We start from the raw sequence: 26,028 nt of genomic DNA, 5'->3' as shown, positions 1-26,028 counted from the left end.
TAACCTGTTGGTTCTTCCACAGATCAAAGAAGTAGAAATGAAGAACAAGTAATTAGCAGATGACCAGATCTCTTCCCTCCCTTCCCCTTCAGTAATCTTACAAGCAAACTGTGTGAAGTTAGCATCTAAAGAAAAATCACAAGAAACTGCACACAGTGGGGGATGGTGGCGACTCTGACCCCCTGTCTCAATGATTAACTGAGGTTACTTCCCTTTTTCCCTTTAAAAACTTTCATGGCCAAGCAGAATATTTGGAGGTGGTTTTGGGGGGACACCAAGTCCACCATCTCCCCAGATTTGCTGGCATTCTGATTGAAAGCAACTTTCCTTTCTACCAACACTTGCCCCTCTCAAGTATTCATTTTTGAGCAGCCTGCAGAGGACTTGATTTGGTAACGCTATTTCCTATCTATCTTCAGTCTGCCAAACTGAACACCAGGCCACTGACAAATATATTGAAAAGACCATGGGTCCCAACTTCTGGACCCAAGTTCTGGTTCAGCCACTCAATAGCTTGTGATCTTAAACAAGTATGGCTCCTCTGTCTAGTTTGTCCCATCCCTAAAACCAGGATGTAATTCCTGCTGGCCATACACCACAGTGGGAGCTTGGCCCGTGGCATAAGGGGTCTGCCGAGCCTCACTTTCCCTCTCTGTAAACTGGGGAGCTGTAGACCTGTGTAGTTCTGTCTGTCCAGCCCCTCTCCTTTTTCTGCGGAAAATACCATCCCCACTCCTCTGAGGAAGCTCTCTTGCCTCCTTCACCTAGTTCCGCTGTGGCTGCAGCAGTGCCACAGGACCACCCTGGACAAGGACCAGACACCCACAGAACAAGGAAGAGACTGAGGCCAACACACAAATGAGATGAGGGCAGTCCTGATGGTCTGAGGTCCCTGAATTCACACTTGCTTTTTCAAACAGGTGTGCAAATAAACCCCTTCCTTGCTTAAAAGCAACAACTACAACTCCCAAACCACCCTCCACTCCCCTCCAAAAAAATCAGAAACCGAAACCAAAAGCCAACCCCTCTCTCCCAATTTTACTTCGGGCTGATGACCAAGTGGGAGCAACCACCTCTGGTTTGGTCTTCAGTTTTCTCTCTCGGGCCCTGTGCCGAGAAGCTCCTACAGCAAACACACGATTTGATGTCCAGGGTAGAGTCCAAAGGGAGGATTAAATATCAACATCAAGTTAGGAGGGGCCATTATGGGGACGTTGCCCAGTTCTTTGTTTTTTGTTTTTTGTGTTTAATATTTATTTGGCTGCATTGGGTCTTACTTGTGGCGTGGGGGATCTTTCGTTGCGGGGTGTGGGATCTTCGTGCAAGCTTCTCTCTAGTTGTGGCACATGGGGTCTAGCGCACATGGGCTCTCTAGTTGTGGTGTGTGGGCTCCAGAGGGCATGGGCTCATTAGTTGTAGCATGCAGACTAGGTTGCCCCATGGCATGAGGGATCCGAGTTTCCCAAACAGGGATTGAACCCACGTCTCCTGAATTGGAAGGCAGATTCTTAAACACTGAACCACCAGGGAAGTCCCGCACTGCCCAGTTTTTAATTCTTTGTATGCTGAGGCCGAAACAAACAAACAAAAAAAGGCTTTAAGTGAAATAGGGGAGAGTCATAGTCACCCCAAAGAGGAATTCTCATTTGCCAGCGTTCCGAACGCCTGAAATGAGAGAGCAAGGCTGGTACCAGGAGCTCCACCCCAGCATCTCCTGGAAGAGAGGACCAGGACCCACAAGGCCCCGCCCTCCATCTCTGTGGGCAGTATGAGCTGATAGCCTTCACTTGCCTTTCTCTTTCTGTCCAAAGCTAAGACTCCCTGGTGTTGGAGGAGGACAAGTGGGATCTTGAATGTTGCTGGAGGCCACTGAGGTCTCTGAGGCCCGCTTCCTTGGGCACCCAGAGTTACTCTACTAGCTTGTGTAGTGGGCCTTCGACCCAAAGAGAGCCCTACAGGGAAGGAGGAAGTGATCAGGACTCTTATAATAAGGATAGCAGGTCGCACTTAATGGGATTATCGGGCAACGAAAGCTGCTGGGGCTTTGGGGGGGGCTGTGCCTTTGTCAGTGCCTTTGGGGTGCATGCCAGACCGGGGTCAGGCCTAGAGCTTGTGTTCCAAACTCATGAAGCAGAACAAGGAATAACTGGCTTGGAGCTTTGGGAACTCAACCACAAGGTGCTCCGCTTCTCAAGGAAGGCACAGGGCAAGGAGTTAGGACCCAGGAAGCGGTTGCTTTCACAAACAATCCAGGAGGAAAGGCTTTTATCTTTCATCATGAACGCCTTCCAAACTGAATTATTTACCAAGACCATGTGCTGATAATGAAAGGAAACTGGTTTATAGTTTTGAATCACCCCAAACAAGTTTTTTCTTCTTCCACTTCATTTCTATCAGGTCAGACACTTGGCTTTGGTGGAAGTCAGAGGAAAAAGTCATCCCACACAGAAGGCCCTAGGATTCCTCTGAGATGCCATCCCTCTCTTTCTTCTTCTCCATCTTTTGGCCATGGCTGTGCAGGTGGGGGATGAGGTGGGGCCGTTTGCGAAACGCGATCCCCAGGTTGGGCTTTGACTGACTGGGAGCAGGAGCCCAGGCCCCACCCGGACTGGGCGAGGGCTGATCACTGGCCCAGGTGGTCATAACTAATGATCCGTCCATTCGTCCTGATGGGAGGAGGAATGGATGGGACAGGGTATAGTGTAAGGATGGTCATGCCCACGGTGGTCCTGAGGAAACGGCATGAAGGCTGGTGAGTCATTAAGTCACTTCACAAGTAAGGACATGGACCTGGATGTATGCTCAGAAACTGATCCAGTGCACAGCCCGGGCGGGATGTCCCAGCAGCAGCTTAGAGTGGTAAAGCTGTGTACCCCAAGCCATTGGCAGGGGCCCTGCCCCAGACCAGAGACCCCCCAGAAGGAGCCACAGTCGCCTGGAACATCACCCTGAATAGCTCTCTCCCTCACCCAACAGAGCCCTGATGTGGGGCTGAGTTCCAAATTTCATGGCTTCAGAACATAATAGTTACCCTTAAAGAATGTACATCAAGGCTAGGGAATCGTTGGGTCAATTTGTGTGAATATTCATCGGTTATATGCAATCTCAGTGTTACTTGGAATTGTAAGCACACAAAACTAGTCTCAGGTGTCTCTGTTACATGGACTAGGCTTGTCTAATTGTCCAAGTGTTTTTCAGGGGTGCAAAATGCTGCTTCCTGGACCCTCTCTGTCTCCCATGCTTCCTCTTAGGATTTACTGGTGTCAGCTGTCATCTGACTCCTGATTTGTTACTGGCCACTGTTCGTCTCTCCCCGATACTCAGCATCAGTGTGGGTGTTGGAGAGATCCTGCCTCCTCACATCTCTGCTCACTCTTCCCTCAATGGTCCTGGTCTCCATGCAGACAGCAAGAACAGTGCCCTCTGTGGGCCACTACCAGAAATACATCCGCCTCCTCCTGAGTTACACACAGCAGTGATTTCATAAAAGTTGTTACCATCATTCACAACTGACGAGCTTAAAAAAATTTCATATATCAGAATGGTTTTATATTGCATTTAATGGGCGTTTGCTGCAGATGGCAATATGGTTTTGTTCTTTGCAGAGGCTTTACTCCTAGAATCTACACTTTACTCCTAGAATTTATAGTTTGCCTCGATTAGTGACATGAGGCAATAGTGCAAGTGGTTTATGAACTTGCCATCGTAAGCCTTGTGCCTTTAGAACTGCAAAATGTTCCTGACAACTTCAACATAGTGGCTATCTGGGGGTGGCTTCCTCTGACTCCCAGGCTGCAGGAACTTCTTAATTGTAGGGATGTTGCTGATTCTTGTTTTAAATGCCTGAAAAGAGAAACAGTAAAATCAGGGTCTCAAGAGCAGTCACAACCTTTAAGACAAACCAGAACTTTGTCATGAGAGGGAGGAGCTTCGATTGTCAGCTTGTGACCATCTTGTGAGGCCCCGAGTGTTGACTCCAAGTCAATCCCTCAAAACATGATTGCTGGGTATTCCTGAGAAGGATAACACAATTGCTGGCCTGTTTAGCATGAGTGAAATTTTCTTATTGAAAAATTATTCACACCAGCATATACTAATAACTCTAGAAATTCATATATTTTGAAGTATCAACCCTTGTTCTAGGAATTTATCATAAGGGAATAAGTAAGGGTATGAAATAATGTTAAGAATGTTAGCACAATGGAAAACTGGAAATAACCTATGTTTCTAGGTTATAGAAACTGATATATAAATTATGTTACTTCCCTGCAAGAAATATGTCAGCAATTTAAAATGATATTATATATATATATATATATAAAAGGAAAGACGAAGATTCCTGTATTGACAGGAATTGCAATGAATGCATTGCATTGTTTAGTTTAAAAAAAAAAAAATCCAGGGCAGAACATAATACACACTATTTTCTGTTTGTTTTGAGAAAGTGGGAGGAGGGGAGATAGTTGTATATTCATATTTTCTTATATCGGCATAAATAGGAACACCAGAAGGGTACAAAAGAAACCAATAAAAAAGATTATGGGGGTGGGAAGGTGGTAAGAATGAGATTCCATAATTAATGTCCTTTTTATATTAGTTCTGGTTTTTAAAAAGACTTTGTTGCCCAGTGAAAATAAAATAAAATAATATTGCAGAAGAATATGTGTTGACATGTAAACATATTTATAATAATTGAAAAAAATGTTAAAAGCAGGCCACAGAACAATATTTAGTATGATGTCACTTGGGAGTAAAATGTAAAACAAGATGTCAGGAAGTCTACTGCAGAAACATTTGGCTGGTAGGATCATAGGTCTCTTTTTTTTTTCCTCTCTTTTCTTCTTTTGGTTTATGCAAATGCCTTTTGTATTTCTTTTTTAATACCTACAAGTGCTATTCTTAAACTACAAAATCTGTGGTCACCTAGTAGAGGAAATGTTTGTAAGGAACTGGAACAGAAGCCAGGTAAGGTCTGGCAGGGGCAGGAATCAGAGAGAGGGGTCTGAGGATGGGCAGCACAGCAGGAAAGAGGCAGTGCTGTGTTGCAATAAGGAAGAACAAATCTGACTCCGAGTTCCATCTGGTCCTTTTCCTGTGCTTAGTCATGCTGCCTCTGCACCTTTTGGAAAAGAATGTTGCCTACCTGACATATACAGGATAGCCTATTCTCAGGGCTCTGACCTTTAAGAGTCCATTCATTTCAAGATAAAAGGTTCAGAACAGAGAATAACCTTGGTCTTGTTGAAGGTTTACAGGAACATTGTGACCTGACTTAGGTGGAGAGCTGCAAGGATGAAGGATTCCTGCACCAAGACGTTTGCAGCAACTAACCATGGCCCTCCCTCACCTTGCCTTTAAAAGTGCTTTGCTGAAACCCTTTGAGGAGTTTGGGGCTTTAGTGCACAAGCCACCCATCTCCTTGAATGGCCCTGCAAGAAAACTTTGCCTGCTCCAACGTGGCCTCACTGTGCGTTGGGCACACGAACTTGCGATTGGTAATACTCTGAGCAATTGAGGGGCTTCATGGGGACCCCTGGCATCAGGAGGACTGGATGGGGCAGGATGGTCTGGTAGGAGCTGAGGAGGAAAACAACACAGGCAGACTGGTAAGCCTTGCTTCATCAGTAAAATAAATAAATAAATTAAAAAAAAAAACAAAAACACTCAAAGCACTACAAGAAAGGGAAAGCACTAAATGTTTATGCTAGAAATCAAAATAGTTTATTCTTCTTCCCTCCATAAGGTTTTATTTCCTAAAAATCCTATCATGTGAGCAGAAGAAAATAACTAAAATGAATGAAGTAACAATTTTTAAAACAGTCTTCTTGGGACTTCCCTGGTGGCTCAATGGTTAAGAATCTGCCTGCCAATGCAGGGGACGTGGGTTTGAGCCCAGGTCCAGGAAGATCCCACATGCTGTGGAGCAGCTAAGCCCGTGCGCCACAACTGCTGAGGCTGCACTCTAGAGCCTGCGAGCCACAACTACTGAAGCCCATGTGCCTAAAGCCTGTGCTCTGCAACAAAAGAATCCAATGCAATGAGAAGCCCATGCACCCCAAGGAAGAGTAGCCTTTGCTCACTGCAATCAGGTAAAGCCTGCATGCAGCAATGAACACCCAACCAATACACAAATGAATTAATCAACTAAAAAATAAAACCGTCTTCTTAATTGTCCTGGGGGCACATTTTGTTTCAGACTTTGTGTCCTCATTTTCTCCTGGGTTTTCTGTGGATGTTAATACACTACCTTTAGCAGAGGGAAGTCAGAAAGAACAGAAGCATTGAGTTCTTCCACCATTAAAATAGCTTCCAAGAGCTGTATGTCTGCCCAGCTGAATTTGTTGCCAACGAGAAAACCCTTCCCATGGTCTTTCAAAATCTGCAGAAAGAAAAATAATAGAAAGAATATCAAAGAAAAGTAAAGCCTATTTTGCCTGGCTAAACACATAAAAACTTGAGCTTTTTTGGAGAGATCATATTTACTTAAGAATCTTTTTTTGGATAATCTCCAAGAATGCTGGCAAGGATAGGATGAAACTAACACTCTTATACATTGCTGTAAATGGGCACAGTCTTTTTGAAATTTGTCAGGGATTATCAAGACACCTTGGATGGTGAAGTGCTGGAGTGGAGGTCCTTGTTAGGAGCCGAGAGCTGGTTAAGTGAAACTGTATCTACCAGCACAAGGAGACACACAGGTCATAATTAGCTCAAATCTGGCTACTACACAAGTAGAAATAAGGCACCAATGGGATACCAGAAGCTCAGACTTGAGCCTTTTCACCATCCAGTGGAAAATGAATATAAAATTTCCTAAGGTTTTGCTTTGAGGAGCAGATGTATAAAATACAGCTTTAGAGTACTTCATAAATAAGGAACAAAGGTAAATTTAGGCACCACATCTTGGGATACATACAAGAATCCAAATAAATGTCAGTACGGATGAAAAAAAAGTCTATAATCTAATTCTAGAGTGTCCCAGCCAAGGCAAAGATAAAAGCAGGGCTTGGTGTGATGAAGCCCCTAAAGCAGTCTCCTTCAACTGTCACCTGCTTTGTTTTCCCTAGTGCCCTTCAAATATTATCTTTCTCTATGAGTACCATGACATGAAAAACTTAGGAAACATACAAGTAACCAGAGCTCTTGGAGAAATGGCTGGTGGCAGGTCTGGAGAAGGAAATGTACAAGGTGAGCCTGGGGCATCCTGTCACATTAAGGGGCAAGGAAGCAGCAAAGATTGTTGAGGTCATGTCAAAGGAACCAGTGGAAAACTTGCAAGAGCTACCACTGGCCAGAAGAGAGGATACTTGAACCCCATTCAGAATAAGAGCTCTGAAACTAATCAAAACACAGCAAATATGTTTACATCCATGACAATAGGGGACTTCCCTGGTGGCACAGTGGATAAGACTCTACGCTCCCCATGCAGGAGGCCCAGTTTAATCTCTGGTCAGGGAACTAGATCACACATGTGTGCTGCAACTAACTGTTAGCATGACACAACTAAGGAGCTGGTGAACTGCAACTAAGGGGCCCACCTGTTGCAACTAAAGAGCTCACCTGCTGCAACTAAGACCTGGAGTAACCAAAAACAGAAAAAACCCCCCAAAAATCCATGACAATAAATAGTATCATAATGTGACTCAAAGAACAAAAAATTAGTAAACTCACTGGTCTCCTTTGAAGATGCTAGGTAACTAACTCATAGGAAAAGTAGTGAATACAAATAAAGAATCAGGCATTTCTCCTCCCTTCCTACATAAACCATACCCCAGAGTAACCAAATATATTAGGAGGGGAAGATTCATTTTCTAGAAAGCATTCCAGCTAAGAAATTAAAAGAGCCCGACAGGATTGGGGTGCAACCTTTTGCATTCACTAAGAAATCAGTGGGTTGATCATCAACCCCATTTAGTTATAGGATGAGTGACAACCAGATAAATTGTTCTCCCTAATGACCTATACGACACAACCTATTAAGTTGTCTGGCCCAAATAATCCAACCTGAACATGATCAGGCTTCTACTTCTAACTCCAAACTGACAGGAAATCCAGGGAATGAAGGGGTATGTTGCACTTCGTAAAATCCAGACTGTGGGAAACTCCACAGGACAAACGTAAGAGGAGACCGAGGGGAGAAAAAGAGAGGAAAGGGGGACCTTGTTGACTAAAAGAGGCTTACAAATGTAATTGACTTATCTACAAAGAAGGAACTTGAGTTTGACCCTGAGTTGAACAAATAAAATACTTTAAATATTTGGGGATGTCCTGGATTTCACCACACAGATTTCAAAATCTGTAGTGTGATAAAGCACACGTAACACTGTGACTCAAGTAACATAGTAGTTTTTTTTAAACGGCAAGTATTTCAACAACGCTGTACGTTGTCCCCAAATAAAGAGGAATTCTAATACTCTGAGGTACCAGCAGAACCCTTCATTATACTTTAGGCAAAAATAAGTCATTATTCCCTAAGGCTGAGAGTGGGGAGAAATACCCCAGGGTTCTTTTGTCAAACAAGCCTATATTTATAGATCCCTATGTAGGAGAATAGGTACTTTTACGGTCACCTGCTGTCTCCAGGTTTGGAAACTCACCAGATGTACTGAGAGGCTATTTGTAATCAGTAGTCACTCCAAAATGAGGTTGGGAAAATTGTAACTTTAAGAGACTTTGTCTTTTGATTGAGGCTTGGTAAGTCTCCAGTATGAAACTTACAGAAACATCTGACACAGTGACTTCTGGATGGTGATGCCTTGGGCTGAGAGCCTATTTTAAAAATCAGAATAGAAATGCCATATCCTTTCATGGCCCTTGGTTTATTCCAACTCAGTTTGGTTAGAGGTTCCATAATTACACGTCATTTGTTTTGGGATCCTTGTTAAAGTTTTGGTCCAAAAGCGGTACAGCTCTAACAGAGTGTCTGTTTGTTTACATTTCACTCCTTATTCTCATCAGCAATGGGAAATGTCACAGTCCTGGATCCTGGGAGGTGGAGGTGGGGACCTGCTGTGCGGTGCACCCCCTCCCCCAGTTCTCGCCTGCCACTCCCCCACTGCCGCCTGGGCGGAGGGGGCTGGAGGGACCCTGTGTGGCGGGTACTTGGGGGATTGCCTCTTGGATGTCAGCCCTGCCTTTCTCCCCCCGCCCGCCCGTAGGATCTGAGCAAGCAGCTGTCCCCGACCTGGACATTGGCCACACCTGCCTTGGCTAAACTGGATCCCTGCAGCCTACCTTTTCAAAGACGGGGAAGTACCGGCTTTTAGCTTTCTTCATGATTAAAGCAAAGTCCTCCTCTCTTTCCTTGGGGGGTTTGAACGCAGCCAGCACCACCGTCATCATAAGGTCCAGGGTACCATCAGCATACATGTCGATCCTGACAAAACAGTGGGGACGCTCAATAAAAGAGGAACCTCTGAGTATGAGGTTTCCTGATACAAAACTTTTTTTGGTGCAGCTAGATATTGGAAAAATGACTCTTTTTCCAAATTGAAGTATAGTTGATTTACAATGTTGTGTTAATTGCAAGGGTACAGCAAAGTGATTCAGTTATACGTACATATATATGTATTTTTTCAGACTCCTTTCCCTTACAGCTTATTACAAAATATTGAGTATAGTTCCCTGTGCTATACAGCAGGTATACTACTGAACAGGTCCCCTGACCCAAATCCAGATAAAATTTTATACTTTCAAGTCTTTGTTTTGTCTTACGTTTACTCATCTCCTGTGAAACCGAACTATTCCTGGGAGAAAGAACCCAGTCATCCTCAGCCAGGCCTAGCACAGTGCTCAGCACAGAGTGGATAGCTGTGGGGTACAAATGCAGAAAAGAAAAAGAAAAGGCCACAGGTCTTCACCCTTCAGTATTTGTGGAAACCCGTGGCAGCGCCTCCCATCAGTAGATGAGGTCCGCTGCCTGGGCTGGCCCCGTGACTTGCTTTGACTAACAGAATGAGGTCCCAGTTCTACGCCTAGAACCTAAGAGCCTGAGAACCCTCTCTGAGAACCCTGCCTGGCTGCCAGGAGAACAGGCTCAGGATGAGAGAACCAGAGACACGGGGCCACTTGTCCCCCCAATTGATAGTCAGCCAACACCCCAACCAGGTGTCCTCGCTGACCACTGGTTGACCACAGGCATAGGACTGAGTGCCGCCAAGACACATCAAGCCTGGTGCAGACATGCTGACACCCAGAGGACCCACAGATGGGTGAGCAGTAGCTAATGCTTGCTGATTGAAGTCCCTGGGGTTCAAGGTGACATGTTCTACAGCATTGTGTGCAGGAATTGACCATGATACAATGCTCACTGTTTGTTTGCTGAGGCAGTCATTTCCACCTTCATGCAGCATAGTTTACCAGGTCATTTGAGGAGAACATACTTTGTTAGGACGGGGCAGAGTCTATGAGAATGTTGAATGCAGATGGTGATGACGGGCAGACGGGGGAACCTGGAGCAGGGATTCAGAGTGTGTGCAAGACATGCGGGTGTAGCATGAGCAACTCCCCTGTTCCCTTGCTTCCTCCCCTCCATGCAGGCTGAGAGGCCACATGGGAGCTGGGTTTCAGCTGGTGCAGGACCAGAGAGCTTGCTTAAGAACCAAGTGTAGGCGCGAACACTCTGGTACCTGACTGTCTCCTTCAGGTCCTTCCCATGCAGGTTGTCCTTGGCAGCAAGGTAACTGAGGATGGCTCTCGTCTGCGTCAGCACCATTCCATCAATTTCAACCAGAAGCAGCTGGCCAAAAAGCAGGCGTCCGCCTGTGGTTTGAGGAAAGAGAGGTCAAGATACTCTCTCTCCGTGGTTGTGATGAGCCTGCAGGAGGGTCTGCTTCTAATTTCACTGAGTGAGTCTTAGGTTTCACCCAAAGTGGTGAGTTAAAGACCCCAGTTGTTGAGCAAATGCCTACCATTTGCTTCATGGAAAAGGTGAGATGCTTGATGGTTTCATGAATTTTTGTGTGTTGGTTAATCATGAGTATTTAAGGTTTTCTACATTGACTCTGACTGTGTTAAAGTATAAGTGCTTTTGGTTTTCAAAGTTTCAGGTGTATCAGAATCACCTGAAAGAGGTGGGCTGTTAAAAATACTCACCCCACCCTCCAGATATTCTAATCAGGGATGGAGTCTGAATTTTTAAAAAGCACAGCAGGTATTACTGTAAGTCTACACAGCAGCAGGATGGGCATGACAGCAAGAACACAGGTCCTGGGTCTGACTGTCAGCTTTAGCCCTTCCCAGCCATGTGACTTTATGTAAATGACTTACCTGAGCTTCAGTTTCATTTTCTCTAAAAAGTCATGATGTCCAACTAGCAGGACTTTGAAAGGATGAAACAAGATAACGTAAGTAAAACACAATACTGTCAACAATCAATGTTCAGTAACATCAGATTTCTCGTCTCTGTGAGTAACTGCCTATATAAATGATGCATTTAAAGATGTACTACAAACAGTGCTCTTTTCATGAGGTCTTGAAGAAATGAATAGCCTTTCAAGTTTTATTCACACCTGTACATTAGTGAGAATAAGGAATTTTGCTCAGAATAGGGCCCAGACTTCACTAGTGCATTGGCAAAGGCCACAGTTAATGCACCCAACTTCCAATACTGTTCCTCCTTGACTTAACGAGAGGCAGGAACTCAGTGGAAGAGAACCAGCACAGGCACCAGTGACACCTTTGCAGGGAGCCCGTGTCTCTGTCTCGTGGGTTGAGGGAGGACTATAGGCAAGTCTTCAACTTCTCTGAGCCTATTTTACGATCTGTAAAAAATGTGTCCTGTCCATCTTACTGAGGTTCTTTGATTGGGATCCTACTTGTGACCATACTTTGGAATATCAATACTATTGTTAATGGAGAGACTACAAAACCTCCGCTTCCTAGAGGCAGTTCTACATTTGTCCAAAACTGAATGAACACCTAAAGCTGGGCTCCGTGCTGCTGCTTATGACTGATGCAAACAGCCATTAGAAATGATCTGTGCTTCTAAGAGCTGATCGTCCTCTTTAGAAAGATTAAAAAAGAAATCTCAGATCAAGAATGTAGGAGAGGATCTTTAAGATCATTTAGTTCCATTCATTCATGTTAGAGATGATGGCACTGTGGAGGCCAACGGGGCAAAGTGCCTTGCTCACACACAGAGGGGACAGCTAAGTCGGCAGAAGTGGCCTCCTGACTCCTTGCCCAGTGCTCCCGCTTGTCCTGGCTGTGTCTGTTCACAAACAACAGCAATGCCCTGGAGGGTGTCCCAAGCACAACAGCAGCATCATGGACTCAGGGAGGGCTGGAGGATTTCCTAGGTTGTTAGAGAGCACTTCCTGCCAGATCGATCATGGGAGAGTTTATGGAGATATACCCATTTATTTATTCGATACATATATATTTCACCATTATTATGTACCAGTGACTGCTTTTATGTAGAGTAAAATGGGGCAGAAATAAAGAGGAAGAGGGGAAGAGGTGCTTCCTAGGTATTCTAGGTACTAAAGGTCCTGGATGAGAACTGGGGAAGGGCTAAGCATGTCTTCTCCCTCTTTGTGATCTCCCAGCATACTGCACTCTAGGCCCAGAGACTCTGTTATTCTATGGCAGGGAGACAGGATGCAGAGAAATTAAAGGCCTTGCCCAAAGCCATGCAGTTTGTAAATGGCAGGTCTGCTGATGACTCATTGAATGGCTTTGTTAAAAAATAGTTTATGTTAATGTCATGACTCTTTATCAACAGTTGGGACACTGGGTTTTCCTTCCATAAAGAAAATATCAATAACATTGTGGCTGTTAGAAGTTGAAGAAGGACTGGGAACTTACCAGTCTTCTCTTTCAGTGTGAGAAAGTTTTCTGGGGAATTGTAAGGATTCAGGACCTCTTCCAAATTTAATCAAATTTGGGTCTTTTCCATAGTTTTGATTCTACAGTTGTGACCTGGTATAATGGTGTCTGTTAATTTGCTAAAACAACTGAAAAAAGTGACTGTGACCCATGAGAACCAGAAAATAGCTTAGGTCTAATTCATCTTCCCTCTTACTCTGTCTCCTCCAACCCACTGGATCACTGTAAAGAATTCTTAAAGGATTCTCTGGTGGGATGGGGATTATTGAACCAGTTGGCACTGGTCAACCCAGGTTATCATATCTAGCTAAGGCCAGAGTCATTACCTACTTGATAAGCTTGTATGAATGTTAAGGAGGTCGTGCCAATGACACATTTAGCCTCGTGCCAGGCACACGGTCAACAGTCAGTGTTAGCAATCATGCTGTGTGCCTTTTCTAATAGCTATCAGTCTAGAATTCTGTGTTGAAACGAATATTTACAAGAACATATCTGTATTGTTTCCAATAAGATAACATTGACTCAATCAAGGTTTACCTTTCTGCAACTTCTTATATTGTTCTCTTGTTTCAAGAAATTCTTCTTCAAACTAGATAAAGGATAAAGACATTGTTATAACCTTAAAGTGAGAGAGAGAGAAATACAGAAAGACAGACAGAAAGAAAATAAAGGGAGAAAGGGAGAAATAGAGAAAGAAGAAAGAAAGAAAGAAAGAAAGAAAGAAAGAAAGAAAGAAAGAGAGAGAGAGAGAGAGAGAGAGAGAGAAAGAAAGAAAGAAAGAAAGAAAGAAAGAAAGAAAGAAAGAAAGAAAAAGAAAAGAAAGAAAGAAAGAAAGGAAGGAAGAAAGGAAGAAAAGAAGGAACCAAAAAAGAAAAAAACAAAAAGAAAGAAAGAGAGAAAAGAATTGCTCACAGTATAAAATTCCCAATGGCTTCCAGAATGAAAATTATAAGAAGACCCACAACACTATCAACTACCACGTAGCTGAAAATTCTGACAGACCGTGTGTGTCGAGTAGCTGAGACTGACATGGGACTGGCACCCCTTTTGGGTGTTGCCTGCTTAAAGGATATCCCCAAGCACCCACTCATATTTTTCCTTTTCTTCATCTTGCTCTGCCTTCTCTCCAAACTCATCCTTTCCTCCAGCTCCCCCAGTGATTTCTCCTTTTCCCTTTCCTCTCTTTCTTTCTTCTCTCTCTTCTGTGTTATTCTCCCATCACATTAGGTCAAATCAAGTGTTTCTTTGATGCTCACATATTCAATGAAGGGGATGCAAAGATCACTCCTCAGGTGGGGGTATCATCATTTATTGATGGAGTTTCCATAGCTTTGGTGGGAAAGAGTGACCTTTTTATCCCCCAGACCTTGAGGTGAGGGTAAGATAAGATGAGTAAAACAAAGCAAAATAAAGAAGGTCCTAAGTCCATGTTCTAGGGGAGATGACATTCAAACAGGGACAAAGGAGTCTACACCCAGATGAGACAAAACAATTCTGAAGCACTTGTGATAATCTACAGAAAAGCCAGTGAGAGGGAATTCAGAGTTAAAGAGAAATAAATCCTGGTGGGGCAGACCTTTGAGAGGAGGGTCGAGGTGGGCCCAGACTGCAGTTAGGCCTGAGGTCTCAGTGGGCAGCCACGAGTAGAACATGACTGAGGTGAGGCCCAGGGAGAAATGATTCAGCTGCAGGCCTCCTCCCTATCCTCTGTCTTGTGATCCATCAAGATCTTTCCCGGCTCACGAAGCTTCCAGGACACCTCGCTAGGCTTCCCCCTTCCTACCCCTGTTTGAGCAGAGGACTGTGAGCCCTCGTCCACCGCTTACAAAGAAAGGCAGTTGGAAAGGGAAAGAGTGGATGCAGCTTGAAGACACCATCCTGACTTTGAAGGGGGAAGGGGACCACTTCATTCTCACCCAGATCAGCCTCCTTCCCTTTCCTAATCTGAACCAACCTCCACGCCAGCTGCAGCCAGCAGCCAACGGATCGACTCCATCCTGCCCCGGCCACGGAAGTAGTAGAGCTTGGGTTTGGCCACCATGACTCCTGGCTTGGGTTTTCTGAAGGGCAAAATAAGAAAAAGATGTGTAAAGAGCAAACTAACACAGACTGTATGGTGTGTCTCCCTGAAAACAATTTCCAAATCGGTGAAACAAAACTCTTTTAGGGATGCATACATAGGAGGTAAAACTAAGAAGAAAAGCAAGAAGATAATTATCACGGATACAGATGGTGGTTCCATCTAGCGAGGAGAATGGCGGTGGTGATTGAGGAGGGGGCTGTGGGGGCTTCTGGGATGCTAATACTGTCCTGTTTCTGAAAGAGAATTGGTAATTAGCCTTTATAATTGGTCTTTAAGCTGGATAGAAATGTTTTTGCACTCTCCTGGATGTATGCTCTATCTCACAATTTAAGAAAAAGGAAAGGACAAAGTGTACATATCAAGGTATCTGTGTTCTGTAGATCTGAGAGCCTGCCTCTGGTGTTTTGAGAAAGGAACAAGGGGTTAATAAGATGGTTTCATGAATGATGTTGCAAAAGAAATCTTTTCTAACAATGGGAAGCAGCTGGACCTTTGGGTTGGGAACATTCTGTGGGAACTGGGGTCCCTTTCCTCTCTGTCAAGAGATTTTCCTGCGTGCTGGGACAAGCACAGGAGCAGCCTGAGCCTGGATCAGGATCTAGTCCTTACCCGGCCAAAAGGAGCTGGGTAAGCTCAGGCCCAATGCACTCAACCTCTGTGTGCCTGCATGTCCCCATCTGTAACTGGGAAGAATTGCGCTGAGTGACCTGCTGCCCCCCCCCCTTTAAGAAGTTTTATTGAGGTACAATTGACATACAATAAACTGCATATATTTAAAGTGTGCAATTTGATAATTTTTTTCTCATTAGTAATGTATATATGGCAATCCCAATCTCCCAATTCATCCCACCCAACCTCCTGCTCCCTTGCCTTTCCCACTTGGTGTCCATATGTTTGTTCTCTACATCTGTGTCTATTTCTGCCTTGCAAACAGGTTGATATGTACCATTTTTCTATAGTCCACGTATATGTCTTAATATACGATATTTGTTTTTCTCTTTCTGACTCACTTCACTCTGTATGACGGTCTCTAGGTCCACCCATGTCTCGACAAATATCCCAGTTTCATTGCTTTTTACAGCTGAGCAATATTCCATTGTATATATGTACCACATCTTTTTTATGCATTCATCTGTTGATGGACATTTAGGTTGCTTCCATGTCCTTGCTATTATAAATAGTGCTGCAATGAACACTGGAGTGCATGTGTCTTTTTGAATGATGGTGTTCTCTGGGTATATGCCCAGCAGTGGGCTTGCTGGGTCATATGGCCGTTCTATTTTTAGTTTTGCAAGACACCTCCATACTATTCTCCATAGTGGCTGTATCAATTTACATTCCCACCAACAGTGCAAGAGCGTTCCCTTTTCTCCACACCCTCTCCAGCATTTACTGTTTGTAGATTTTCTGATGATGCCCATTCTAACTGGTGTGAGGTGATACCTCATTGTAGTTTTGATTTGCATTTCTCTAATAATTAATGATGTTGAGCAGCTTTTCGTGTGCTTTTTGGCCATCTGTATGTCTTCATCAGGGAAATGTCTGTTTAGGTGTTCCACTCATTTTTTTACTTGTTTTTTTGTTGTTGTTGCTGATATTGAGCTGCACGAGCTGTTTGTATATTTTGTACATTAATCCCTTGCCCGTTGCTTCATTTGCAAATATTTTCTCCCATTCTGCGGGTTGTCTTTTCACGTTGTTCTTTTCCCTCAAGATTGCCTTGGCTATTTGGGGTCTTTTATGTCTCCATACAAAGTTTAGGATTGTTTGTTCTAGTTCTGTAAAAAGTGCCATAGGTAATTTGATAGGGATTGCACTGAATCTGTAGATTGCTTTGGGTAGTATAGTCATTTTCACAATGTTGATTCTTTCAATCCAAGAACATGGTATATCTCTCCATCTGTTTGTGTTGTATGATTTCTTTCATTAGTGTCTCATAGTTTTCTGAGTACAGGTCTTTTACCTGCTTAGATAGGTTTCTTCCTAGGTATTTTATTCTTTTTGTTGCAATGGTGAATGGGATTGTTTCCTTCATTTCTCTTTCTGATTTTTCATTGTTGGTGTATAGAAATGCAAGAGATTTCTGTGTGTTAATTTTGTATGCTGCAACTTTACCAAATTCATTGATTAGCTCAAGTAGTTTTCTGGTGGCATCTTTAGGATTTTCTATGTATAGTATCATGTCATCTGTGAACAGTGACAGTTTGACTTCTTCTTTTCCAATTTGGATTCCTTTTATTTCTTTTTCTTCTCTGATTGCTGTGGTAAGGACTTCCAAAACTATGTTGAATAGTAGTGGAGTGACTGGACATCCTTGTGTTTTTCCAGACCTTAGAGGGAGTGCTTTCAGTTTTTCACCATTGAGAATGATGTTTGCTGTGGGTTTGTCGTATATGGCCTTTAGTATGTTGAGGTAGGTTCCCTCTATGCCCACCTTCTGGAGAGTTTTTATCATAAATGGGTGTTGAATCTTGTCAAAAGCTTTTTCTGCATCTATTAAGATGATCGTGTGATTTTTATCCTTCAATTTGTTCATATGGTGTATCACATTGATTGATTTGCATACATTGAAGAATCCTTGCATTCCAGGGATAAACCCCACTTGATCATGGTGTATGATCCTTTGAATGTGTTGTTGGATTCTGTTAGCAAGCATTTTGTTGAGGAGTTTTGCATCTAAATTCATCAATGATATTGGTCTGTAATTTTCTTTTTCTGTAGTATCTTTGTCTGGTTTTGGTATCAGGGTGATGGTGGCCTCATAAAATGAGTTTGGGAGTATTCCTTCCTCTGCAATTTTTTGGAAGAGCTTGAGAAGAATGGGTGTTAGCTCTTCTCTAAATGTTTGATAAAATTCACCTGTGAAGCCATCTGGTCCTGGACTTTTGTTTGTTGGAAGATTTTTTTTTTTTTTTTATAAATTTATTTATTTATTTTATTTATTTATTGGCTGCATTGGGTCTTTGTTGCTGCACACGGGCTTTCTCTAGTTGCTGCGAGCAGGGGCTACTCTTCATTGTAGTGTGCAGGCTCCTCGTTGTAGTGGCTTCTCTTGTCGCGGAGCACGGGCCCTAGGCGCATGGGCCTCAGTAGTTGTGGCACATGGGCTCAGTAGTTGTGGCTCATGGGCTCTAGAGCACAGGCCCAATAGTTGTGGTGCACAGGCCTAGTTGCTCCGTGGCATATGGAATCCTCCCAGAGCAGGGCTCGAACCCGTGTCCCCTGCACTGACAGGCAGACTCCCAACCACTGCACCACCTAGGAAGTCCTGTTGGAAGATTTTTAATCACAGTTTCAATTTCATGACTTGTGATTGGTGTGTTCATATTTTCTATTTCTTCCTGATTCAGTCTTGGAAGGTTATACCTTTCTAAGAATCTGTCCATTTCATCCAGGTTGTCCATTTTATTGGCATAGAGTTGCTTGTAGTAGTCTCTTATGGTGCTTTTTATTTCTGTGGTGTCTGTTGTAACTTCTGTTTCATTTCTAATTTTATTAATTTGAGTCCTCTCCCTTTTTTCTTGATGAGTCTTGCTAAAGGTTTATCTTTTTTTATTTATCTTCTCCAAGAAGCAGCTTTTAGTTTTATTGATTTTGGCTATTGTTTTCTTTGTTTCTATTTCATTTATTTCTGCTCTGATCTTTATGATTTCTCTCCGTCTACTCACTTTGGGTTTTGTTTGCTCTTCTTTCTCTAGTTTCTTTAGGTGTAAGGTTAGATTGTTAATTTGGGATTTTTCTTGTTTCTTGAGGTAGGATTGTATTGCTATAAACTTCTCTCTTAGAACCGCTTTTGCTACATCCCATAGGTTTTGGATCGTTGTGTCTTCATTGCCATTTGTCTCTAGGTATTTTTTTATTTCCTCTTTGATGTCTTCAGTGATCTCTTGGTTATTTAGTAGCGTATTGTTTAGCCTCCACGTGTTTGTGTTTCTTAGAGTTTTTTTCCTTTAATTGATTTCTAATCTCATAGTGTTGTGGTGGGACTAGACACTTGATATGATTTCAGTTTTCTTAAATTTACCAAGGCTTCATCTATGACCCAAGATGTGATCTATCCTGGAGACTGCTCCATGTGCACTTGAGAAGCAAGTGTAATCTGCTGTTTTTGGTTGTAACGTCCTATAGATATCTATTAAATCTAGCTGCTCTATTGTGTAATTTAAAGCTTGTGTTTCCTTATTAATTTTCTGTCTGGATGATCTGTCCATTGGTGTAAGTGGGGGGTTAAAGCCCCCACTATTGTTTGTTACTGTCGATTTCCTCTTTTATACTTGTTAGCATTTGCCTTATGTATTGAGGTGCTCCTATATTGGGTGCATATATATTTATAATTGTTATCTCTTCTTGGATGGATCCCTTGATCATTATGTAGTGTCCTATTTTGTCTCTTACATTTTTTCTTTTAAAGTCGATTTTATCTGATAAGAGTATCACTAGTCCAGCTTTCTTTTGATATCCATTTGCATGGAATATATTTTTCCATCCCCTCACTTTCAGTCTCTATGTTTCCCTAGGTCTGAAGTGGGTCTCTTATAGACAGCATATATATGGGTTTGTTTTTGTATCCATTCAGCCAGTCTGTGTCTTTTGGTTAGAGCATTTAGTCCATTTACATTCAAGGTAATTATCGATATGTATGTTTTATTACCATTTTCTTAATTGTTTTGTTTGTGTTTTTGTAGGTCCTTTTCTTCTCTTGTGTTTCCCGCTTCGAGAAGTTCCTTTAGCATTTCTTGTAGGGAAGGTTTGCTGAATTCTTAGCTATTGCTTGTCTGTAAAGCTTTTGATTTCTCCGTCGAATCTGAATGAGATCCTTGCTGGGTAGAGTATTCTTGGTTGTAGTTTCTTCCCTTTCATCATTTTAAATATATCATGCCACTCCCTTCTGACTTTCAGAGTTTCTGCTAAGAAATCAGCTGTTAACCTTATGGGAGTTCCCCTGTATGTTATTTGTCGTTTTTTCCTTGTTGCTTTTAATAATTTTTCTTTGTCTTTAATTTTTGTCAATTTGACGACTATGTGTCTTGACGTGTTTCTCCTTGGGTTTATCCTGCCTGGGACTCTCTGCGCTTCCTGGACTTGAGTGGCTATTTGCTTTCCCATGTTAGGGAATTTTCCACTATAATCTCTCCCAATATTTTCTTGGGTCCTTTCTCTCTCTTCTTCTGGGATCTCTATAATGCGAATGTTGCTGCATTTAACATTGTCCCAGAGGTCTCTTAAGCTGTCTTCAGTTCTATTCATTCTTTTTTCTTTATTCTTTTCCACATCAGTGATGTTCACCATTCTGTCTTCCAGGTCACTTATTTGTTCTTTTGCCTCAGTTAATCTGCTACTGATTCCCTCTAGTGTATTTTTCATTTCAGTTATTTTATTGCTTATCTCTGCTTGCTTGTTCTTTAATACTTATAGGTCTTTGTTAACCTTTTGTTGCATTTATTCAATCTTTGTATTCAGTCTTTTTTCAAAGTCCTGGGTCATCTTCACTATCATTATTCTGAATTCTTTTTCTGGAAGAGTGCCTATTTCCTTTTCATGTAATTGTTTTTCTGGGGTTTTTTCTTGTCCCTTCATCTGGTACAAAGTCCTCTGCATTTTGTTTTCTCTATCTTTCTGTGGCTGTGGTTTTCAGTTGCACAGAACGAAATACTGCTGATACTGCTTGATACTGCTGTCTGCCTCTTGTGGAGGACGATATCCATGAGGCTTGTGTGCTCTTCCTGATGGGAGGGATTGATGGTGGGTAGGGCTGGGTGGGCGGAGCTCAGTAAACCTTTAATCTGCTTGTCTGCCAATGTGATCCCACCCTGTTGGTTGTTTGGCCTGAGGTGACCTAGCACTGGAGCTTACAGGCTCTTTGGTCAGGCTAATGATGGTCTCTGGGAGGGCTCATACCAATGAACAATTCCCAGAACCTGTGCTGCCAGTGTCCCTGTCCCCGCAGTGAGCCACAGCTGCCCCCCATTTCTGCAGGCAACCCCCCAACACCAGCAGGTATGTCTGGTTCAGTCTCTTATGGGGTCACTGATCCTTCCCCCTGGGTCCTGGTGCACACACTACTTTTAGTGTGCCCTCCAATCGTGGAGTCTCTGTTTCCCCCAGTCCTGCGGAGGTCCTGCAATCAAATCCCACTGGTTTTCAGAGTCTGTTTCTCTGGGTATTCCTCCTCCTGTTGCTGGACTGCCAGGTTGGGAAGCCAGACGTGGGGCTCAGAACCCTCCCTCCAGTGGGTGGACTTCTGTGGTATAACTGTTCTCCAGTCTGTATGTCACCCACCCTGTGGATATGAGATTTGATTTTTTGGTGATTGCGCCCCTCCTACCATTTCATTGCAGCTTCTCCTTTGTCTCTGGATGTGGGGTGTCTTTTTTGGTGAGTTCCAGTGTCTTTCTGTTGATGATTGTTCAGCAGTTAGTTGTCGTTCCAGTGCTCTTGCAAGAGGGAGTGAGCACACGACCTTCTACGCTGCGATCTTGAAACATCTCTCCCTGCTGCCTTTTCAAGTAGAGTATAGTGATAATGCAACTGTACCCAGTGGCACTTTCTATCTTGCTGCTGCAAAAGCCACAGTGACTCTGACGTTAGTGACCCCTGCCAACCTCCCAGGAATATAGAGGTGATGAAATAAAATAACATAAAAGTAAAGTGCTTTGAATATATTAAAGCTCTATACCAACTTAGAGGGTGGCTGGATCCTCTTTTCTCCCGTTTGCCTCTGTGACCCCAGATGCAACAAGGCATCCTTCAAGGAAACAGCAAAAATGCCAGCTGCTGGCACAGTGCACAAGGCGCTTGGAGGCATTTGGACGTGTTCAGGGAGGGTCAGGGTGTCCGTGGATGGGGAGGCTGCCCTCGGCTTCCCAAGCAGAGCAGCACTCACTATGGTCCTCCTCCCAGGAAGCCCCAGCTGCCCTGCATCCCAGCCTAGCCGGGATCCCACTTGAGGATGCTGCCTATGCTAACAAAACTCACAAGGAAGTAGAACAAAAACAGAAACCAACAAAACAAAACCCCAGAATACCAGGAACTCAGTTTATGATGAGAAACGAAACTGTTAGTACCCACAATCATATGACAACAAAGTCACTCAGGTTCCCAGCGTCTAGCAGGTGTTTTGAAGCCATTTTCCCTCACAACTGTCTGCTTCTCCTCTGTGTTGGATTTACAGTGTAACTCTTGGAGAAGTTTGATTCTTTTCTTGGTGTGGTCTTGCCACCCCCAGGCACTGCCTATGTTTGGTTGTTGTCAAGATTCATTCCTGGGCTTGCTAGGTGGCGCAGTGGTTAAGAATCCGCCTGCCAATGCAGAGGTCACAGGTTCGATCCCAGCTCCAGGAAGATCCCACATGCCACGGAACAACTAAGCCCGTGTGCCAAAAAAAAAACAAAAACAAGATTTATTCCTTTTCAATTGCCTCTTTAGGTACTACATGTTCACACTTTCAGCATCTTCCTGAAAACCACTTTATTGTCCTGGGAGACACAATGACTAAAAAGGTACCACAATTCTCTGATTAGAGGAACTATGTTTAGATCCAGCAACTCACTACTAGCAAACCTTAAAGTGAATCTTACAATAAAGTGAATGCAGAGAAAACATGAGAAGAGGGAGACGGTGACTGTGTCTTCTTAACCTGTCTCCAAGAAGACAACTGGTGAATCCTCTGATCTCCTGCAGTGTCCCTTGTAGGATGGTTAAGGACCAAACAGAATCAGCTCCTCACACTCTTGCAAGTCAAAAGGAGGCAGGCACAGGGGTTCACCAACATGCCAGAGGCTCAGCAGGACACACACCCACAGTGGGTTCCCAAGCCCAGGACATTCACATTCCAGGTGAAGCAGCTTCCAGGTCCTGACCAGGTGTCAGGAGGCAGCAAGGCAAAAGAGACTGGGCGACTGACAAATGATTCAAGCCCTCATGTAGAGGATCCCCTCTGGGTCCCCAGGCATCCTGCAGTCTTTAGACAAAAATCAACAACACTGGGACTTCCCTGGCAGTCCCGTAGTTAGGACTCCGCGCTTCCACTGCTCAGGGTACTGGTTCAGTCCCTGGTTGGGGAACTAAGATCCCGCATGCCAAGTAGTGTGGCCAATAATAATAATAATAATAATAATAATAGTAATAATAAAATACTGGTGAAGTTAAATATCAGTGTCTCACTTGGGAAGCTCTGTCTCTCCACTTTCCTCTCAATGCAGAGCTCCCACCATTGGACTCCTCTCTACCTGCCCTGAGAGATGGGGTTGAGGCTGTAAGTCTGGCTGGGGCTGGTCTGAGGCTGATTCCTGTCATTTTGTCTCCATGAAATATTTAACTAATCCAAATTCTGTTGAACTAAATCCAATGGGACGGCTAAATCTCTCTCCCTCTCTCTTTTTTGGTTTTTGTTTTTGGTTTTTGGTTTTTTTGGCTGTGTTGGGTCTCCTTTGCTGTGCGAGGGCTTTCTCTAGTTGCAGCAAGCAGGGGCTACTCTTCATTGCAGTGCACATGCTTCTCATTGTGGTGGCTTCTCTTATTGCAGTGCCTGTGCTCAGTAGTTGTGGCTCATGGGCTTAGTTGCTCCGTGGCATGTGGGATCTTCCCCAACCAGGGATCAAAGCAGTGTCCCCTGAATTGGCAAGTGGATTCTTAAGCACTGCACCACCAGCGAAGTCCCTAAATCTCTTTTGATAGTGATTCTATTGTGCTTCCCCAGTAAAGCAAAGTGGAAAGTTATCCTTTGGTTTAGCAACTGTGGATCCAAATACGATCATTTCTGGTTGTTTCAAGAAAGCTGTTTCTGAGCCGTGGGTGCTTCAAATGCAGGCTGAGTAGGCTTTCTTCTGTCTGGTTATTCTCTCAGTGATTTGAAACCCAGAGAGATGAAAACTCCCAGCCTGGATTGCCCACGGGACATGGGTACCTCACATGGCCACCGAGTGTCATGACTTGGAGGCTCCAGACTGTATATTGGTTCCAGAGACCCAGTCAAGAGTGAGCTACCAATGGCTGCGCCTGGTGCCAATAATACTGAACGCTCTCAGACCAAAGCACGGGCAGCAAAATGCCATCTTCAGCTTATTAAGAATGGGGCAAGCTTCTTGTTGGCATGTCAGAGTGGACGTTCAAAGGGATGTAGGGATGTGGGCCATTGGAGGTGGAGTCAGTGGGCACCTGGCAACACTGGACACACGGACAGCAGTCTGGGTGCCAGGAATGGAATATTGTACTTCCCGTGGGGAGGGGAGAGCCACTGAGAGGGAAACCTGGGCTCCCTGGGGTATAACCTCCTGGATAACTGCCACTCTGGCCTGTCCAAGGGAATGACACTGAGAAAGCTGAGGGCTTGTAACCCAGCAGGACCCTGTGGGGCCTTCCCGGGACAGACTCCTTTGCCCCTGTCTTCAGCTGTCGCTCCTCACTGAAGTACCTAGAGAATGGTGTCTGGTGGTTATTTCTCAGTTGTTTTGCAGATGCTAAAAGCACTGCCAAGTGGAGGATGTTAACTACTTACCCATGAGCACATAGCCCCCAAGCCTCCTGGCTGCCTGAGGAGTGATAATGTGACAACGCCCCCTTACCTCCCCATCAGCCAATCACAGAATCGGGCACCAGCTGATGCCATACCCTGGGACGCCCCTCCCTCACCCGGCCTTTAAAAATGCTTTGCTGAGGGACTTCCTCGTTGGCACAGTGGTTAAGAATCCACCTGCCAATGCAGGGGACACGGGTTCAATCCCTGCCCCAGGAAGATAACACATGCCCTGGAGCAACTAAGCCCATGCGCCACAACTATTGAGCCCGTGTTACAACTACTGAAGCCTATGTGCCGAGAACCTGTGCTCCGCAACAAAAGAAGCCACCACAATGAGAAGCTAGCACACCACAATAAAGAGTAGCCCCCACTCGCCGCAACTAGAGAAAGCAACTAGTGTGCAGCAACAAAGACCCAATGCAGCCAATAATTAAATAAATTTATTTAAAAAAAAAATGCTTTGCTGAAACCCATCAGACAGTTTGGGCTTTTTGAGCAGTAGCTATTTGGGACTGCTTGCACCTCACCCTACAATAAACACTGCCCTTTCCTTCACCACAATCCCATGTCAGTAGATTGGCTTTACTGTGCATGGGCAAGTTGGACCCAAGTTTGTTTTGGTAACAGACTCTGGTGTGGATGTGGTTCTGTTCATGTGTAGCCTACTCCGTACTAGACATGAGAGGTTGGATCCTCAGATAGAAACGATAAGCGGATGTGACTATCCCCATCTTTCAAAGGTTGGGGTCTCTGGGCTTCAGAGTCATGAGTCCTCATTATTGTACAAACTTTCTCTAAGCCTACGTCCCCTGTTCCCTAAGATGGGGGTGGTGATTGTACCCCCGACCCCAGGGGGTTATTGTGAAGACCAAAGATTGAGTAAAAGTAATAGACAAAATACATATCTCACCCACATCAAGTAGAGTCCTCCATGTTTCTTTAATCAAATTACAAGTGGATTTAGTGTTTTCTTAGAGGTTGTTATGCTGAATGGCTTGTTTCATATGTGATTTATAAGTGTTTGTCACAAATGCAATTGATATTTGTAAATGAGAGCTAAAATTTCGGGAAATTTGACTCAATATTGCAATAAAAGATATTTAAAAAGTAAAATCTGGTTTGTTTTTTGCCTTCATTTGTGATTACAAGTGTCATTGGAGCATTGCATGGTTTGCTGCTGTATGAAAGTGCGTTTGGGAATTTTATGTCACACTTTGTGCTCACCATGTCCCCCCACTTACTTGTGCTTGCCCCTTGCACATTCTCAAGATGTGTAGGAGGTTGAAGAATGTATCTCGGGAACCCAGTGTGGAATTCCGAGAGACAGAATCACTCCCCTCCCTGCCCCCACCTCCAAGCCTTCCCTGGTGCCCAAGGGAATCCCAAACACCCAGGGTCACAATGAAGGAGACCCCACTTCAGATAAACAGGACTGTAGCCTGCAACTACCTTCTAGTCCAAAAGAAGGAAACTTTTTCTCGTTGTTAATAATCGGCCGCCACTTCTTGTAAAAATTCCAATAAATGTCCGTGTGCCCCATTGGTGGCTACCTCTGGCCAACCAGGCGCCCTTCCTCACCGCTCAGCCTGGGCTCAATGAC

General features: G+C 44.0%; 1 protein-coding gene across 1 annotated transcript; it reads right to left on the bottom strand.

Annotated features, from left to right (window-relative positions):
- Positions 1-3,720: 3,720 nt before the first annotated feature.
- On the bottom strand, positions 3,721-14,869 carry LOC130831234 (glutathione S-transferase A4-like). The gene is made up of 6 exons (XM_057699120.1): positions 14,783-14,869; positions 13,366-13,417; positions 10,629-10,761; positions 9,235-9,376; positions 6,248-6,379; positions 3,721-3,843 (listed from the first exon to the last, which is right to left on the bottom strand). Exons 1-6 carry the CDS (start codon positions 14,867-14,869, stop codon positions 3,721-3,723), a joined length of 669 nt encoding a protein of 222 aa, XP_057555103.1.
- Between the last annotated feature and the right edge of the window lie 11,159 nt (positions 14,870-26,028).

Source organism: Hippopotamus amphibius, chromosome 11, assembly GCF_030028045.1.
Source record: "Hippopotamus amphibius kiboko isolate mHipAmp2 chromosome 11, mHipAmp2.hap2, whole genome shotgun sequence".
In the NCBI taxonomy this organism is placed as follows: Eukaryota; Metazoa; Chordata; class Mammalia; order Artiodactyla; family Hippopotamidae; genus Hippopotamus; species Hippopotamus amphibius.
This window is presented reverse-complemented; position numbering and strand designations above follow the sequence as displayed.

What these genes read in the sequence shown, in the direction of transcription:
- LOC130831234 (XM_057699120.1), bottom strand. Translation starts at nt 14,869, where the DNA reads ATGGTGGCCAAACCCAAGCTCTACTACTTCCGTGGCCGGGGCAGGATG. An exon ending in TGGCTGCAGCTGGCGTGGAG is followed by an intron (nt 13,418 to 14,782) that starts GTTGGTTCAGAT and finishes TCCTTTATCTAG; the next exon opens with TTTGAAGAAGAATTTCTTGA. An exon ending in ATATAAGAAGTTGCAGAAAG is followed by an intron (nt 10,762 to 13,365) that starts GTAAACCTTGAT and finishes CTCAAACCACAG; the next exon opens with GCGGACGCCTGCTTTTTGGC.